The sequence below is a fragment of the Onychomys torridus genome, chromosome 15, assembly GCF_903995425.1.
Source record: "Onychomys torridus chromosome 15, mOncTor1.1, whole genome shotgun sequence".
Lineage (NCBI taxonomy): Eukaryota > Metazoa > Chordata > Mammalia > Rodentia > Cricetidae > Onychomys > Onychomys torridus.
This window is the reverse complement of record NC_050457.1, coordinates 19116110-19130705: the sequence shown is the minus strand read 5'-3', so window position 1 is coordinate 19130705 and position 14596 is coordinate 19116110. Positions and strand designations below refer to the sequence as shown.

Sequence of the window (14596 nt, the reverse complement as noted above, 5' to 3'; positions counted from 1 at the left end):
AAGGCTTTTGCAAAAAGCCGGACCAAGACAAGAATCAACAAAACAACAAACAACTAACAAAACCCCCTTGCACTGCGGGTCCCCGCACTGCCCATTACACCGAGAAGCTTTCCACACCAATTACTAAAGAAAAGGCAGTGCGTTTAGACTTTCTAACATTCACAAGAGGTGAGCGAGGATGACCTCACCGTTTCTCTGAAGTAATTAAAGGTTAAAGGTAGTTTTGGACATCGCCCAGGCTCTAAGAACCCTGGGTCCCAACCTTCCTGTCATTTGCATTCCAATGTAGCCACCTCACCGGTTCAGCCCCACCCGCAGGCGACTCTGGCAGCCAAGTGGACGCGGGCCAGCACAGCAGAGCAGCGGGGCAGGCGATGCGGGGCCAGGTGGCTCGGGGTGGGGCTTGCGTAAAACGCTGGGAGGGGCGTGGCCTCCTGGAGGCGTGGCCTCCCGCAGGTGCGTCCAGGGGCTCGGGTTTCACTGAAACGAATCCCTGCCAGGGAAAGCACAGTGCCGCTCGGGTTAGGGCAAAGGGACCGGGTCCTCCGAGTGAGGCTCTGAGTTTCGAACCAGTGGTGGCGGATTCCCCGTCCGCCCGACGTCCGGGCTGCTGCGAGGATGCGAGGTCTGAGCTTGGCGGGGCTCCTGGGAGGCGTCATCCTGCTGGTGACCTCGGTCTCCTGCAACCGGACCTCCCAAGGTGAGAACCCTCCCCAGGGAGGGCTCCAGCGGCGGAGGAACGCTCCCGGTTCGTGGTGGAAGCTGGGCAGGCGCGCACTTCTCTGCGCATCCCTAGACTCTCTTTCAGTGTCTTTGGGGGCGGGGGGAGATGTCCCTGACCAATCAGCCGGGACACCCGGGAAGTTCCCCCAAGGACCTGCTAGAGACAGTCATGGTCTGGGCACTTCCAATTTCTACCCGCCGGTGTGGTTCGGGGAGGCAAGGAAGGAGCGCCCGCGTCTTTGGGGTGCCCTGAAGACTCAGGTTCCCTTCCCTCGGATCGTTTCTTTGCAAACACTGAGTCATTGGGAGCTTTTCACGCATCCTGTGAACTACCTCCGGTCTGGTCCTACTAGACCCTTGGGTTACAGCCAGTTGATGGCACCAGGCCAGGTGGAGTGAGTGGTGAGCCTGCGCCCTGGAAAGTTCCCACCTCGCGTTTTGCACTCGCGCCCACCCATTGAACCCTTTCTTTAGTGGGGGTCGAACCACCCCGTTCAAGACCCACCCATGGCCGCAGTTCCTGGCAACGCGGTGGATGCGTCGGGTGTGGAACTCAGGAGGCTTGGCTGTCACGTGGTGGTAGAAGGGGAACTTTCAGGACCCCCATATTCGGCCAGGTGACGTTCTGGCCTACAGATTCAGAGACCTTCCCGCCACCTGGAGCACACACTGGCAGCCACCCAGGTCTGGCGCTGAGGCTGCCCTAGGAACAGAACTGTAAGAGAGCGGTCCGGGGCGGTGCTTCGGTGCCAACTTGCGCCCGGCCGCCGGGTTGGGCGGGTGCTGCTGCTCCAGGTGAGCTCGAACTGGAGCCTCTAGAAGCCAGGGAGGCCACTGTAGTCTGAGGGGTGGGGTGGGGTAGGGTAGGTGTGTTTACAGCCGGCGGGAGGGCTACTGTGATGCAAAACAAGACCTGGCGTTTTCATTTCCCCAGCTAATCTTGCTGGTGTCCTGTAAAAGGTCATTTCTGGCTTTTAACCCTCTCGGAAAGACGTTGAAGAGCGTCTAATCCCTCTCCGTTTCACTGTCATTTAAAGTTAGAAATTTAGAATTCAGGGACAAAAGGTTAGTGTGTGCAAATTTAAAAAATAAAAGTGGTTGGAACTGATTAAATACTTTCATGATTCACACAGAATGGGAAACATACCCTGATTTGGCTCCCTCTGTTTAAGTGAGGAGGTTGGGAAGGGAGAGGTTCCTGGCGTATACTGTGAACTTGATTTAACAATTAAAAAAAAAAAAAAATCAGGTTACTTGTTAACCCGAGCTACTTAATATCCCACCTTGGTTTTTCTCCATGCATACTTACGCTCCATAGCCGGTAACTTTCCTAAAGAGTCTAGTAACAGAGACTTTACATACAGGAGTTTTTCTCCCAATTAAAATTAATTTTGGTTACGGATACGGGTCACCTTGAAAGCATTTCCTGCAAGTTAATGGACGTCTTTGCTCTAGCCGCTCTGGTCTGGTCTTTCTGTGTGCTCTTTTATTTGTTAAAGAGCAGATTGGATGCGATTTTCTCCATCTCCAAAAGATCGCTTCTCGGAAGGGGTCTCGACCTAAAATAACCCCATTTTTGCAGGTGGGGGAGGGGCACAGACGTGACAATGTCGCTTTTAAATCAAGTTTTCTCCAATACGGTTACTATTGCTATCTCCTCCCTTTCCATCTCCACATTTATTTTTTGATTTCTTGTCATGCTGGGCTTTGCACTGACGAGGGCCTGAGACACTTCCCATGAAGCTGTCAATTCATTTCAGTTTTACTGACTGGGTCTTTTCTGTTTGTTGTTTTTTGTTTTTGTTGTTGTTTGTGGGGTTTTGTTTTGTTTTATACCTCTTTCTTTCTCTTTCTTTGAGATACTGTGTATCATTGGCTGGCCTGGAGTTCTGTGTTGACTACATTGGCCTTGAACTTGGAACAATTCTCCTGTCTCTGCCTCCTTAGAAATGGGATTACATGCACCACAATGCCCAGACACAATTTTTTTTTATTTTTAGTTTAATTAAAAAAAAATTATGTGCATTGGTGTTTTTGGCTGCATTCATGTCTTTGTGAGGGTGTCGGATGTACTGGAACTGGAATTACAGACAGTTGTGAGCTGCCATGTGGGTGCTGGGAATTGAACCAGGGTCCTCTGGAAGAGCAGCCAGTGCCCTTAACTGCTGGGCCATCTCTCCAGCTTCTGACAACATTTTTTTTCCCAATTGTAAGAGCAATATGTGGTCACTGTAGAGCAAAACTAGAAAGAGGAGAAATTTAACAAAAATCATCCTAAACATCCTAAATCACCACTATCAACATTTTGATTTATATCTTTCCTATGCTTTTGTACATGAAAAATACATAAAATACATATTCCCCAAATATAGAAAGTCTTGTACAAGTATGGGGTTTTATTATGTTAAGGTCAGTAACACATTTTAAATGGCTTTAAAACATGGGCATATGCACCTCCCCACCCCCGTCCCCATTTATTAAGTACTAAACCTAGGGCCTCCTGTGTATTAATTAGCAAACCACTTTGCCACTTTGCCAGAGCTGCAGTCCTAATTTTACAATTTATTTTGAGGCAAAGTCTCCTTAAATTGCCCAAACTCTCCCTGAATCCACTAGGTAACCCAGGCAGGCCTCGAATTTTGGATTCTACTGCTTCATCCTGAGTAGCTGCGATTATAGGCCAGCACGGGAGAGCCTGGTTGCATCTATCTAAATCTGTGTTTTGGAGATGTCTCCAAAGCCTTGTTGGATAAAAGAACTGTGTGATGAGGGCGGAGCTGGGACTTTGGGTTGATCTTCTTTGCTTTCCTGTGTTACTAATTAACCTTGGCAGCTCACGTCTCTCGAAGTCTGTATTTGACTTTCTTATGGTTTTATTATCTGGGTAAATGTTGAGGAAAGCAGTTCATCCTGGGGTGGGGGTGGGGGTGGGGGTGGGGGGACAGTTTGCAAAGTTTGCTAGAAGTGTACCCAGGGAGGGATGTGCTACAACTGAGCATTTTCCTCTTCAGCCTGTGCGCCCAAGAGTTGGTAGCAAAAAACTCAGGGGTGAGGAGATTGGGAAAGGGCCAAAGCATCGCCACCATGTCCACTGCAAGCTGAAGTCCTTTAAGCAGCAGAAGGACCATCCCGCAACAACTGTCCTGTGGCTTATTTGTGTTTCCATAATAAATCTATTCATGGTCAGAAGACAGACCATTCTTTGGTAGGAGAGTTATAGCTCTCATAAACCACTGAACGCGTCCCCTTTTGATACCCAGCTGGTCATTTTTGTTGGACCATGGTAAACAATGGTTCGGCAAATGTTCTCCACAGCACAGTCAGTGTGAGACAGATCCCTGAAATAAATCACAGCTCACAAGACAAGCACATTTTAACTTCTGATACATTTGCCAAATGACTTTCAAAAAGATTGTATCAGTTTGCATTCTGGGAAGCGGAAAACTTAAAAGAGGAAGGGGAACGTGTGACCTTTCCCCAGCCAGTCCATGTCAAGGAGACAGACATTTTTTATATCGTGGTGAGCGTTTCCTAGACTTAAGATTTTGCGAATAAATATACATTAGAACCTTATTATGCAGATGAGAATGTATTATTTTATCAGTTTTTTTGTTTGCTTGTTTGTTTTCAGTTGACAGTGTATTTCCTGTAAGGAGGTGAGTGTCTCCTCTTAGGGCTAGGGATATGGTGAATTAGGAACGAAGCTGATTACAGGCCTGTTTCCTGTTTGTCCATCTTGGGGGCCGGGTGTTGCCTTAAGCGGTGGTGGGTGTATGTTTTCGTATGCTTGGCAGGAACTGTTGATTGTAGCCCTAGAAATAAGTCTGCCCTCAGAGCCAGGTACACAGTATGTGGCCACACTTCCTGTTCACTGACAGTCTCTGCTCAGTTCTGAAATGCTGAGCCTGGTTTACAGCTAGACTCTGGGATACCAGCGTAGAATACAGAATGGGTAGAGCCCATGCCTCAGGGACCTTAGAACAGTGTCACAGAATGGCTTAATGTGAACGGCTGTTATGTTTTTTTTGTTGTTGTTGTTGCTATAAGATCTTGCTGTGTAGCCCAGATCTGCCTGGAACTCATGATCTCCTGTCTCAGACTCTTCAGTGCTAAGTTTAAAGGTGGGACTCCCAGCTCTATTTTGTATGTGTGGCGGGAGTTGGGGAGATAGTCTGGAAATCAAGCCTTGTCCATGCTAGGCGAACACTTACTTCATCACCGAGGTGCATCCCCAGCCCTTAGCATGGCTTGTTTGTTTGTTTGTTTGTTTGTTTTTCGAGACAGGGTTTCTCTGTGTAGATTTGGAGCCTGTTCTGGAACTCACAGAGATCTGCCTGCCTCTGTCTCCCGAGTGCTGGGGATTACAGGCATGTGCCACCACCGCCCAGCTAGCATGGCATTTCTAGGTTGGATTTGGGGATAATCTAAGAATGCTCTGCCTTCTCCTCTTCCTATGACTTTCTTCCTGCCCCCCCTTTTTTTCTAGATAGTATTTACTTTTAGCCTAAGCTGTATTTCTTTTGTTATAATATCTTTCCTTGTTCCTCTTTTCTCTTTATTTTAGCATTCTTATTTAATGTGGTTTTGGGTCTCTTTTCACATGAACTTCACTGACTTATTTATTACACATTTGGTTCCATGAGACCATTTAACCCTTAGGCAGTCAGCCCTCAGTAGTGAACCCACTCAATGCTAGCAATTACTAATCCTCGGTTAGATGTGTCTCATCTCTGCCCCTTGCCACTTTCCAGCCCATCTCTCTGTGCTACTTCTAATAACTTTGTTAGGTTCTCTATGCCAGACGATTTGCATGATACACAATTAGCCTGTCTAAAGAGAGCTGAGTGGCTTTTGGTATACTCACAGACTTGTGACGGTCACTGCAACTATTCTGAACACATTTGATTACTGGCAAGGGACGAGACGCATGCATTACCATGTCTGGCTTCAATACTTCATCTTTCTATTCATTGTTAAATACCACTCCATTGTGTGGACGGTCCTCATTTTGTTTATCAGGTTTTGTGTTGATGGACATTTGGGTTGTCTCTATTTAGGGCTACCATGAATAATGCTGCTTTAGTGTCTGTGCAAAAGGTTTTTTGTGTGGACATGTTTTCCTTTTTCTTGGCTATTGTCCTGGTTGATCTTTGTCGGCTTGGCTAGATTAGAATCACCACAGAAACTTACCTCTGGGTGTGTCTATGAGGGTGTTTTCAGAACAGTACAGTTGAGGAGGGAAGATCTGGAGCCCCAGCCTGAATAAACAGGAGGAGTGGGCTGGAGAGGTGGCTCAGGGGTTAAGAGCACTGCCTGTTCTTCCAAAGGTCCTGAGTTCAATTCCCAGCAACCACATGGTGGCCCACAGCCATTGAGATCTGGTGCCCTCTTGCATACAGGAGGGCAGAAAAAAGAAAATAAAAACAAACAGGAGAAGCAAGCAGAGTGCAGCATTTACCTCTTCTGCTCCTTTCCTGTAGATGAAATGTGTCAACCTGCCTCACATTCCTGCTGTGGGCCAAAACAAACACCTCCTCCTCCCTTAGTAAAATGCTGTCAATTCTAGCAACAAGAAAACTATGACTTGTGAGGACATAGCCAGAGCTGGCAGCCTGCAGCCTGGAAGAGGGCCCTCACCAGAACCTAACCATGCTGGGAGTTCCATTGCTGACTGCCATACCCAACTGTGAGGAATAATGTCTCTATGTGTCTGTCTGTCTCTCTCTCCCTGTGTGTGTGTGTGTGTGTGTGTGTGTGTGTGTGTGTGTGTGTGTGTGTGTGAACATGCCATGGTACCTTACATGGGGAGATCAGCAGACAACTTGCAGGACTTGTTTCTCTCAGCCTTGTGCATTCTGGGGTTGGGAGTCAAGAAGGCAGGCTTGGTACCAAGCGCCTTTACTCACTCAGCCATCTTGCTGCCCCTAGCTGCTCATTCTTTATCTCCTGTGTTACATCTGCCCAGGCGTACTCTGACCCCGATGAGGTCAGCATCCATCCACTCCAGCAAGGTTTCTTCAGAGTGTCTAATCACCTCTTGTTGTGACTCTCATAGCGATAAACAGGCCATGTCTAGGCTCAGAGCCCCTCCCTTTCAGAGAACATTATGTAACTTCCTCTGGGAAGAGAACTCTAAAGTCTCAGCCACTGCCCACAGAAGCTCCAGGGTAACTCACTGTGGTGCTTTGAAGGAGAACGTTCCCCATAGGCTCAGATATCTGAAACGCTGATCCCCAGTTGGTGGCGCTGTTTGGGGAGGTGTGTGAGGTATGATGTTGCTGGGTGTCCCTTGGGGCAGGCTTTGTGATTAAAAGTCTCTGTGGCTTTCAGTGTTCCTTCTCTGCTTCCTGCTTGTGTGTTTGAAGATGTGAGCTCTGAGCTTCCTGTTCCTGCCGCCATACCTGTAGCTTGTGGCCATGCCTTCCCACCGTGATGCTTTCGTATTCCTAAATACACTTTTCCTTCTATAAGGTGCCTTGGTCATGGTGTTTTATCACAGCAACAAAAATGAACCATTACACCCACCGAATCAGTGCCTGGAGGGCTGTTTCTGGCCTGGATGCCTTCATGGATGAGTGGGGTCCCCAGATCTACTCACAGGGTCCAGACGTGCTACGCACCACCCTCTGAGCAGCTGTGGAAGATTTGCAAGATTCTTTTATACCTCTAAATAGCTTGCAGAACATGTTGACATTAATGCAGGTGACTGTGAATTAGTGAAGGAGGAGCTCATTTTAAAGAAGGTGACTTTTAATATGGTAAATTAAAAATTTTAGACACTGAGAAAATACATGTGTGTGGAGTCCATGTAGTTGATCTCTATGGGTTCCAACATCAGTTAGGGGTGGTGGGGCATAGTGAGCAAAACTATGGATTCTAGTAATGAGCTAACTAAGGCTAAAGTGTAATCTCCCTACCTAACTGCTTAATTCTGGGATGTTTACTCAGCTTACTGATTTGTGCCTTAGTGTCCATTGATAAAATGAGGACATAATAGTACGACTTGCTTTGTCTGGTTTGTTGTGAGTGTGATACAGTTTTGTGTGTACAGTGCAGACAGCAATACCAGACTCACCACGAGTTAGTAGTGCTCACCTGTATGATGGCCGCCATGTTCCTGAATTCTTTGTGACTGTATGTGTGGCCTGTGGCACTCACTGTTCCAGTCCAAGGTCCTGTAGAGACAGGTAGAGGAGCCGTGGCTCTGGGTCCCCCTCAGTTCTCCCGTGGATGTGGGTAGCTGAGCACTGTAATCCAGAGGTATGTCTGGGCTGTGCCAGGGGCTGAGAGACTCAAAGAATTATGACACTATGCTAGAATTAAAGACACCTTTAATCCTATGTAGGTTCCCTTGCAATTGTTGAGTCCTGGGTGGAAAAAACATCTGTGAACACACCATTACTGTTTTCTTGAGGTGCTTCAAAATTAGTTTATGGCTTTGAAAAACACTCCAGGGTCATAGAGAGATGGCTCAGAGGTTAAGAGCACTCACTGGCTGCTCTTCCAGAGGCCATGAGTTCAATTCTCAGCACCCACATGGTAGATCACAACCCTCTGTAATGCATTCCAGTGCCCTCTTCTTGCCTGCATTACAGGAATACATGCAGGTAGAACACGGTATACATAATAAAAAATAATAAGTAAACCTTTTTTTTTTTTAAAAGAACAATACTCCAGTGTATCAACAGGCATCCTATGAAATAAGAGTAATAACTATTTTGTGAAACCATGTTTCATTATGGATCCATGTACCGAGTACTAGGTTACCATGCAGAACATATTCTTCATGAAGTCATTTAATTCAGTGTTTGAAGAACATTGTAATATTCAGGAATAATCTTTTTGAGACATATAGCCTAGGCTGGCCTCAACCTCACTGTGTAGCTGAGGATACCCCTGAATTTATGATCATCCCCCCCTGAGTGCTGGGATTACAGTGGCTGATGTATTTGAGTTACATCCCCACCTCCTTAGCAATAATTGTTTTAATTTTTAATTAATCAATTAATCAGAGACAGGATTTCTATATAGACCAGGCTGACCTCAAAATCACATAGGTCCACCTGCCTCTGCTTCCTAAGTGCTAGGATTAAAGGTGTGTACTACCACCACTTGGCGCTTTGTTTAAACTTTTTAAAAAATCATTTATTTGTATTTTATGTACATTGGTGATTTGCTTGCATGTATGTCTGTGTGGATGTTGGATCTCCTGGAGCATGAGTTGCAGACAGTTGTGAGTTGCCATATGAGTGCTGGGAATTGAACCCAAGTCCTCTGGAAGAGCAGCCAGTGCTCTTAACTACTGAGCCATCTCTCCAGCCCCTTAGTTTAATTTTTAAAAAGTGCTCTCTTTGGAAAGTAGTTGTAGAAGAAATTGAAACAATAGAAATATGTTTGTGTTAAATGCGTTTATTTTCCCAGGGCCACCATGATGAGCCGTGGTAGAAAACCACACATATTTACTCTCTTGGCTCTGAAGTGGAGTGGTCTGGAATGAAATTAGCTGAGGGAGAGACTCTGTCCATACCATTTCCAGCTTCTGTGTGGGTGCTGCCGCTTTTGGTGTCCCTTGGCTTGTTCCATGACTTTTTTCCAGTCTTTGCTTCTGTTTCTCTCCTGAAATTCCTCCTGACTTTATTTTTTATTTTTTTTGAGACAGGGTTTCTCTGTAACAGACCTGGCTTTCCTAGAACTTGCTTTGTAGACCAGGCTGGCCTTGAATTCACAGAGATCTGCCTGCCTCTGCCTCCTGAGGGCTGGGATTAAAGGCATGAGCCATCACCACCTCCCAGCCTTTTTTTTTTTTTTTTTTAAGTTTTTTATTTTATGTGTATTGGTATTTTGACTGCATGTATGTCTGTGTGAGAGTGTTGAGTCCCCTGGAACCGGAGCTACAGACAGTTGTGAGCTGCCGTGTAGGTGTTGGGAACTGAACCCGAGTCCTCTAGAAGAGCAGCCCTGTGCTCCCAACCTCTGAGCCATCTCTTCAGCCCCATCCTTCTGCCTTCTTAAAAGAGTGTTGTCATTGGATCGAGGGCCTGACTGGATAATCCGGGATGATGTTCTGAAAATTGTTCATTAGGGCTGCAAAGCTCCTTGTCTATGGCGCATTAGGACATGAACTTCCTTTAGGGCACGGGGCACCTTCATTTTTCCACAGTAAGTGAAAATGAACTGTTGGTCTCTGTAACTTGTGATGCTCCTCCACTCCCCTTCACTGATAGTCCGACCTAGAGGAACCTTCCCAAGTGAACATGGAGAACCTGAGTCCGGAGCTGGCAGAGCATCAGGCGGTAGCTGAGCACACGGTAAATTAGGGGAAGTCAGGAGAGGTCTACTATCTTCCTCGGCACAGGAACAATGCACGGGTGTTTCCGAATGGTAGGGGCCTCAGGCTCATCATTAAAGTTCTTCAGTGCCTCCTCCTCCTTCAGGTCCGTGAGGGCATACAGGTTGGGGCAAGGTGAAGAATGGATATGCCAGCCATTGTTGGTGGGTTTGCTTCTGTCTTGCTTTGCTTTCGATGGGAGCCCACTGTGCCACCCAGGCTGGTCTCAAATTCCTAAGCTAAAACAATCCATCCAATCACTTAAGGTTTCTAAGTAGCTTTGGGCATGTGCTCCCACACCCAGGTTTATCTGTGGTTCTGAATGATCAAGTCATAATATGGGGGAAGCACCTTGAGTTAAGCTTGCTGTTACATGCTGGAAAGCTAGAACACACTTGGGTTATCTGGTACAATGATACTAAAAGACTTGCCTGCCACCTGAGCTCTGTGGGAGGGTGTTTATAAAGGCAGCATAGAGGTGGGAAATACCTACCCATTATAGTAGTGTATTTCTTGTGGGTGGACAAGGGGATGCCGCCATGGTCCTGGAATCTCCCTAGGCTGGTCTCTGGATAGGGCATGGCTGACAGCCAGGCTGGATTCTAGCCTAAGGCCAGAGTAGGGTAGATGAACACTATAAAATGAGAACAGAGGCAGCTGGCTGTAATTGGAGTTTTCCTATCCCAACCACCCAGTCCCAAATAGTTACTCAGAGTTGTAAATGTTTGGCCAATAGGCTTAACTAGCTCTTGCAACTTAACCCATTTCTATTAATTCATGTACTTCCCCAAGGCTAGTGGCTTTTGCCTCTATCCCATTTTGTGTGTCCGACTCATCCTCTGTCTTTCTGGCTACTATCTGACTCTGCCCTGCTTCCTCCCAGAATTCTCTTAGTCTGTCTCTGGTGCTTGAGCTCTTTCTGCCCAGCTATCCACCAATCAGCTTTTTATTAGCACATGAAAGTAATAGATATTCATAATGTAGAAAAGGATTGTTCCACGGCAGCTGGCGGCAAGGCAGGGCTTCTGTCTTACACACTAGAACAGTGGCTCTCAACCTGTGGGTTGCGACCCCTTTAGGGGTTAAATGACTCTTTCACAGGGGTCACATGCCAGATATCCTGCATATCAGATATTTACATTATGATTCATAACAGCAGCAAAATTACTGTTATGAAGTAGCATTGAAAATTTTATGGTTGGGAGTCAGCACAACGTGAAGAACTGTATTAAAGGGTCACAGCATTGGGAAGGTCCAGAACCACTGTACTAGAGACTCTGGAAGAGTTACCACACAATTGTAGACTGATTTTTTTTTTTTTTGTTCTTTTAACTAACTGACCCATCAAAGATTGCTGATGGATGTGTGGTTAAATAACAGAACTAATGAGTGTAGCTATTTTTAAAGAATAAATTGAAAAACTGTCAGCCTTACGATTCCCAGAAGTCAGTGTTCTACATGCAACTCCAAACTCCCACAGTTTGAAAAACAAAACGTCTCATCTCTGGGCTGGAAGATGTAGCTTAGGGTTGAATACTTGCCTAGCATACATAAGAATTAGAATTCACCTGCTGGCAACCCGCCCTGCCCAGTACCATCACTCAAAGAAAATAGTATTCTCAATCCTCAAATATCTGTGTGTTGGTCTGAAAATTGTCATTTGAGCAAAGCAGCTTTGTAGTTGGACCATTTGCCTTGGTAATAACTCTGTTCTGCCTTCTTTGTACAGGGACTCATGGTAAAGGAAGAAGTCTCATTGGCCGATTGGCCACTCCCGCTCCAGTCTCTGGGAAAGGGGTTACAGTAGAACCGGGCTTCTTCATTGATGAGTTCTCTACATCTGTCCTCACCGGGAAGCTGACCACTGTCTTTCTTCCGGTCGTCTACACTGTTGTATTTGTGATTGGTTTGCCCAGTAATGGCATGGCCCTCTGGGTCTTCCTTTTCCGGACGAAGAAAAAGCACCCTGCTGTGATTTACATGGCCAATCTGGCCTTGGCAGACCTCCTGTCCGTCATCTGGTTCCCCCTGAAGATTGCCTACCACCTCCACGGCAACAACTGGATGTATGGGGATGCACTTTGCAAGGTGCTTATCGGCTTTTTCTACGGCAACATGTACTGCTCCATCCTCTTCATGACCTGCCTCAGTGTGCAGAGGTACTGGGTGATCGTGAACCCCATGGGACACCCCAGGAAGAAAGCAAACATTGCTGTTGGTGTCTCCCTGGCAATCTGGATCCTGATTTTTCTGGTCACCATCCCCTTGTATGTCATGAAGCAGACCATCTACATTCCAGCCTTGAACATCACCACCTGTCATGATGTGCTGCCTGAGGAGGTGTTGGTGGGGGACATGTTCAATTACTTCCTCTCTCTGGCCATCGGAGTCTTTCTGTTCCCAGCCTTCCTTACTGCATCTGCCTACGTACTCATGATCAAAACGCTCCGTTCTTCTGCCATGGATGAGCACTCCGAGAAGAAAAGGCGAAGGGCGATCAGACTCATTGTCACCGTCCTGGCCATGTACTTCATCTGCTTTACACCTAGCAACCTTCTGCTGGTTGTGCATTATTTCCTCATTAAAAACCGGGGCCAGAGCCATGTCTATGCCCTCTACCTTGTCGCCCTCTGCCTGTCAACCCTCAACAGCTGCATCGACCCCTTTGTCTATTACTTTGTTTCCCAAGATTTCAGAGATCACGTCAAAAACGCGCTCCTCTGTCGAAGTGTCCGCACCGTCAACCGCATGCAAGTATCCCTCACCTCCAACAAGTTCTCCAGGAAATCCAGCTCTTACTCTTCAAGTTCAACCAGTGTTAAAACCTCCTACTGAACGGTACCTGAGGATGTCAAGCCTGATTAAATGGTGTGTGTGCGAGGGGTGGGGATGCAACGACATGGGGCTGTCATTTTCTAACCAAGCTGATCTCAGCACCGATCACAAGCATGGATGTCAGTATCAGAATTCTCTTCTGGTGTCCCCGAGACTGAATGAACTGTGGAAGTGATAAGAAGGCAGAAATCCAGTGCTTGCAAAAGCTACACCTGGCAAGAAGACTAAGTTTCTAGATGAAACGATTTCTTTTGCATCTAAGGTTCATCACAGCTTTGTCAGGACCCGAGGCCCTAGTAAACTTCAGTCTAGTGGACTGACTTTTCAGGTGAGATGAGGAGACCAGCTGTGAATGAAGTTCCTGTCCGGAATTCTAACCTGCGATAGTGAGCTTGCATTGGACAGTAGACTCCAAATGCCCAGTGGTTACATTCTTGCACCATTTCATCAGAACCCCTGGGGATCTTGTTCAATGTGCAGGTCCCTCAGCTTCAATAACCAGAGCTCTGCTTACGAGGCAGCTGCTCTACAAACCTCAGTGATGTCTACATGCACAGAACCATGGAGCGGAACACTGCTGCCGCCCACCTGGACAGCAGTGTGTGAAAAGAAATACCAATAGCAATGTTTTGGGCCTCTGCATGGTCGTTTATTATGAAATCTGCCTATTGGTTTATTGGGATTTTCGGTTCTTTTGTTACTCCTTTGTAGTTTTGTGTGTCTGTTAGTCAAGGAAAAGAGAATGAGGATCTTAAACCTGTAAATATAAATTTTGTATAATTTTTTTTTACTTATGTCAGTGTGGATAATGGAGTATTTTGCCAACTGCAAATAACATTTACCACTCAGTGGCTTTTTTTAAGTTACTTTTTTAAACTGTATCGTGCAAACTTAAGACATTTTCATGATAATGGATCGTTATAGCGTCAGTTCCCCTACGGCTCCATTATATTCCCTCCCCTACACCTCCTTCTCCCTCATGTGCGCCCCCCCTCCCCTGTATTTGCCTCCCTCCCCCACCAAATAGCCCCCTGTCTGCTTTCAGGTACCATTTAGTATTTTTTAAGAACTGTTGTTGGAATATTTATTGTCAGTTTTGTTCAACTGTTATGAAACATGGAATTAAAGTCTGCACATCTGTTTAGAAAAGAGCACAAACAAGACACGACAGCTGTTGCAGAGGTTCATGACTCCAGACTTACTTTATAGACTGACTGTGTTTGTGGCTTTAAAAATTCCTTTGGTGTATGATCTGTTAAATAATACATGGACTTTTTTTTTTTTTTAAAAAACCAACTTCCCTCAGCTTGTGTGTTTATTTGTGTGAAGGAAAGAGAAGAAGGGAAAATCCTGCCTCACATACACAGAAATACCTTTTTTTTTTTTTTTTTTACAATTGTTTTTGTTCTTTTGAGAAAGGGTTTCTCTGTGTAGTCCTGGCTGTCCTAGAATTCACTCTAGACCAGGCCACCTGCCTTTGCCTCCTAAATGCTGGGATTAAAGGCCACCACTGTCCACTTTTTTTTTTTTTTAACACAACCCTGGGATCTAAACCTGGTCTCGCTACTTTTTAAATAAACATACAAAGTATAGTTCCTATTGCTCTGCAATGCCTACTTTTATTAATTAATATATTTTATTTTTTCTTATAATAATTTTATAATAATCTAAAAATAATTTTTTTCTATAACCTGACCTCCAATTTTAAAT

The 14596-nt window shown here is 45.9% G+C and overlaps 1 protein-coding gene across 1 annotated transcript; it reads left to right on the top strand.

The window, feature by feature from the left end:
• Positions 1–452: 452 nt before the first annotated feature.
• Positions 453–14162, top strand: F2rl1 (F2R like trypsin receptor 1). The gene is made up of 2 exons (XM_036207063.1): positions 453–700; positions 11781–14162. Exons 1-2 carry the CDS (start codon positions 619–621, stop codon positions 12884–12886), a joined length of 1188 nt encoding a protein of 395 aa, XP_036062956.1. The 5' UTR covers positions 453–618; the 3' UTR covers positions 12887–14162.
• The last annotated feature ends 434 nt before the right edge of the window (positions 14163–14596 follow it).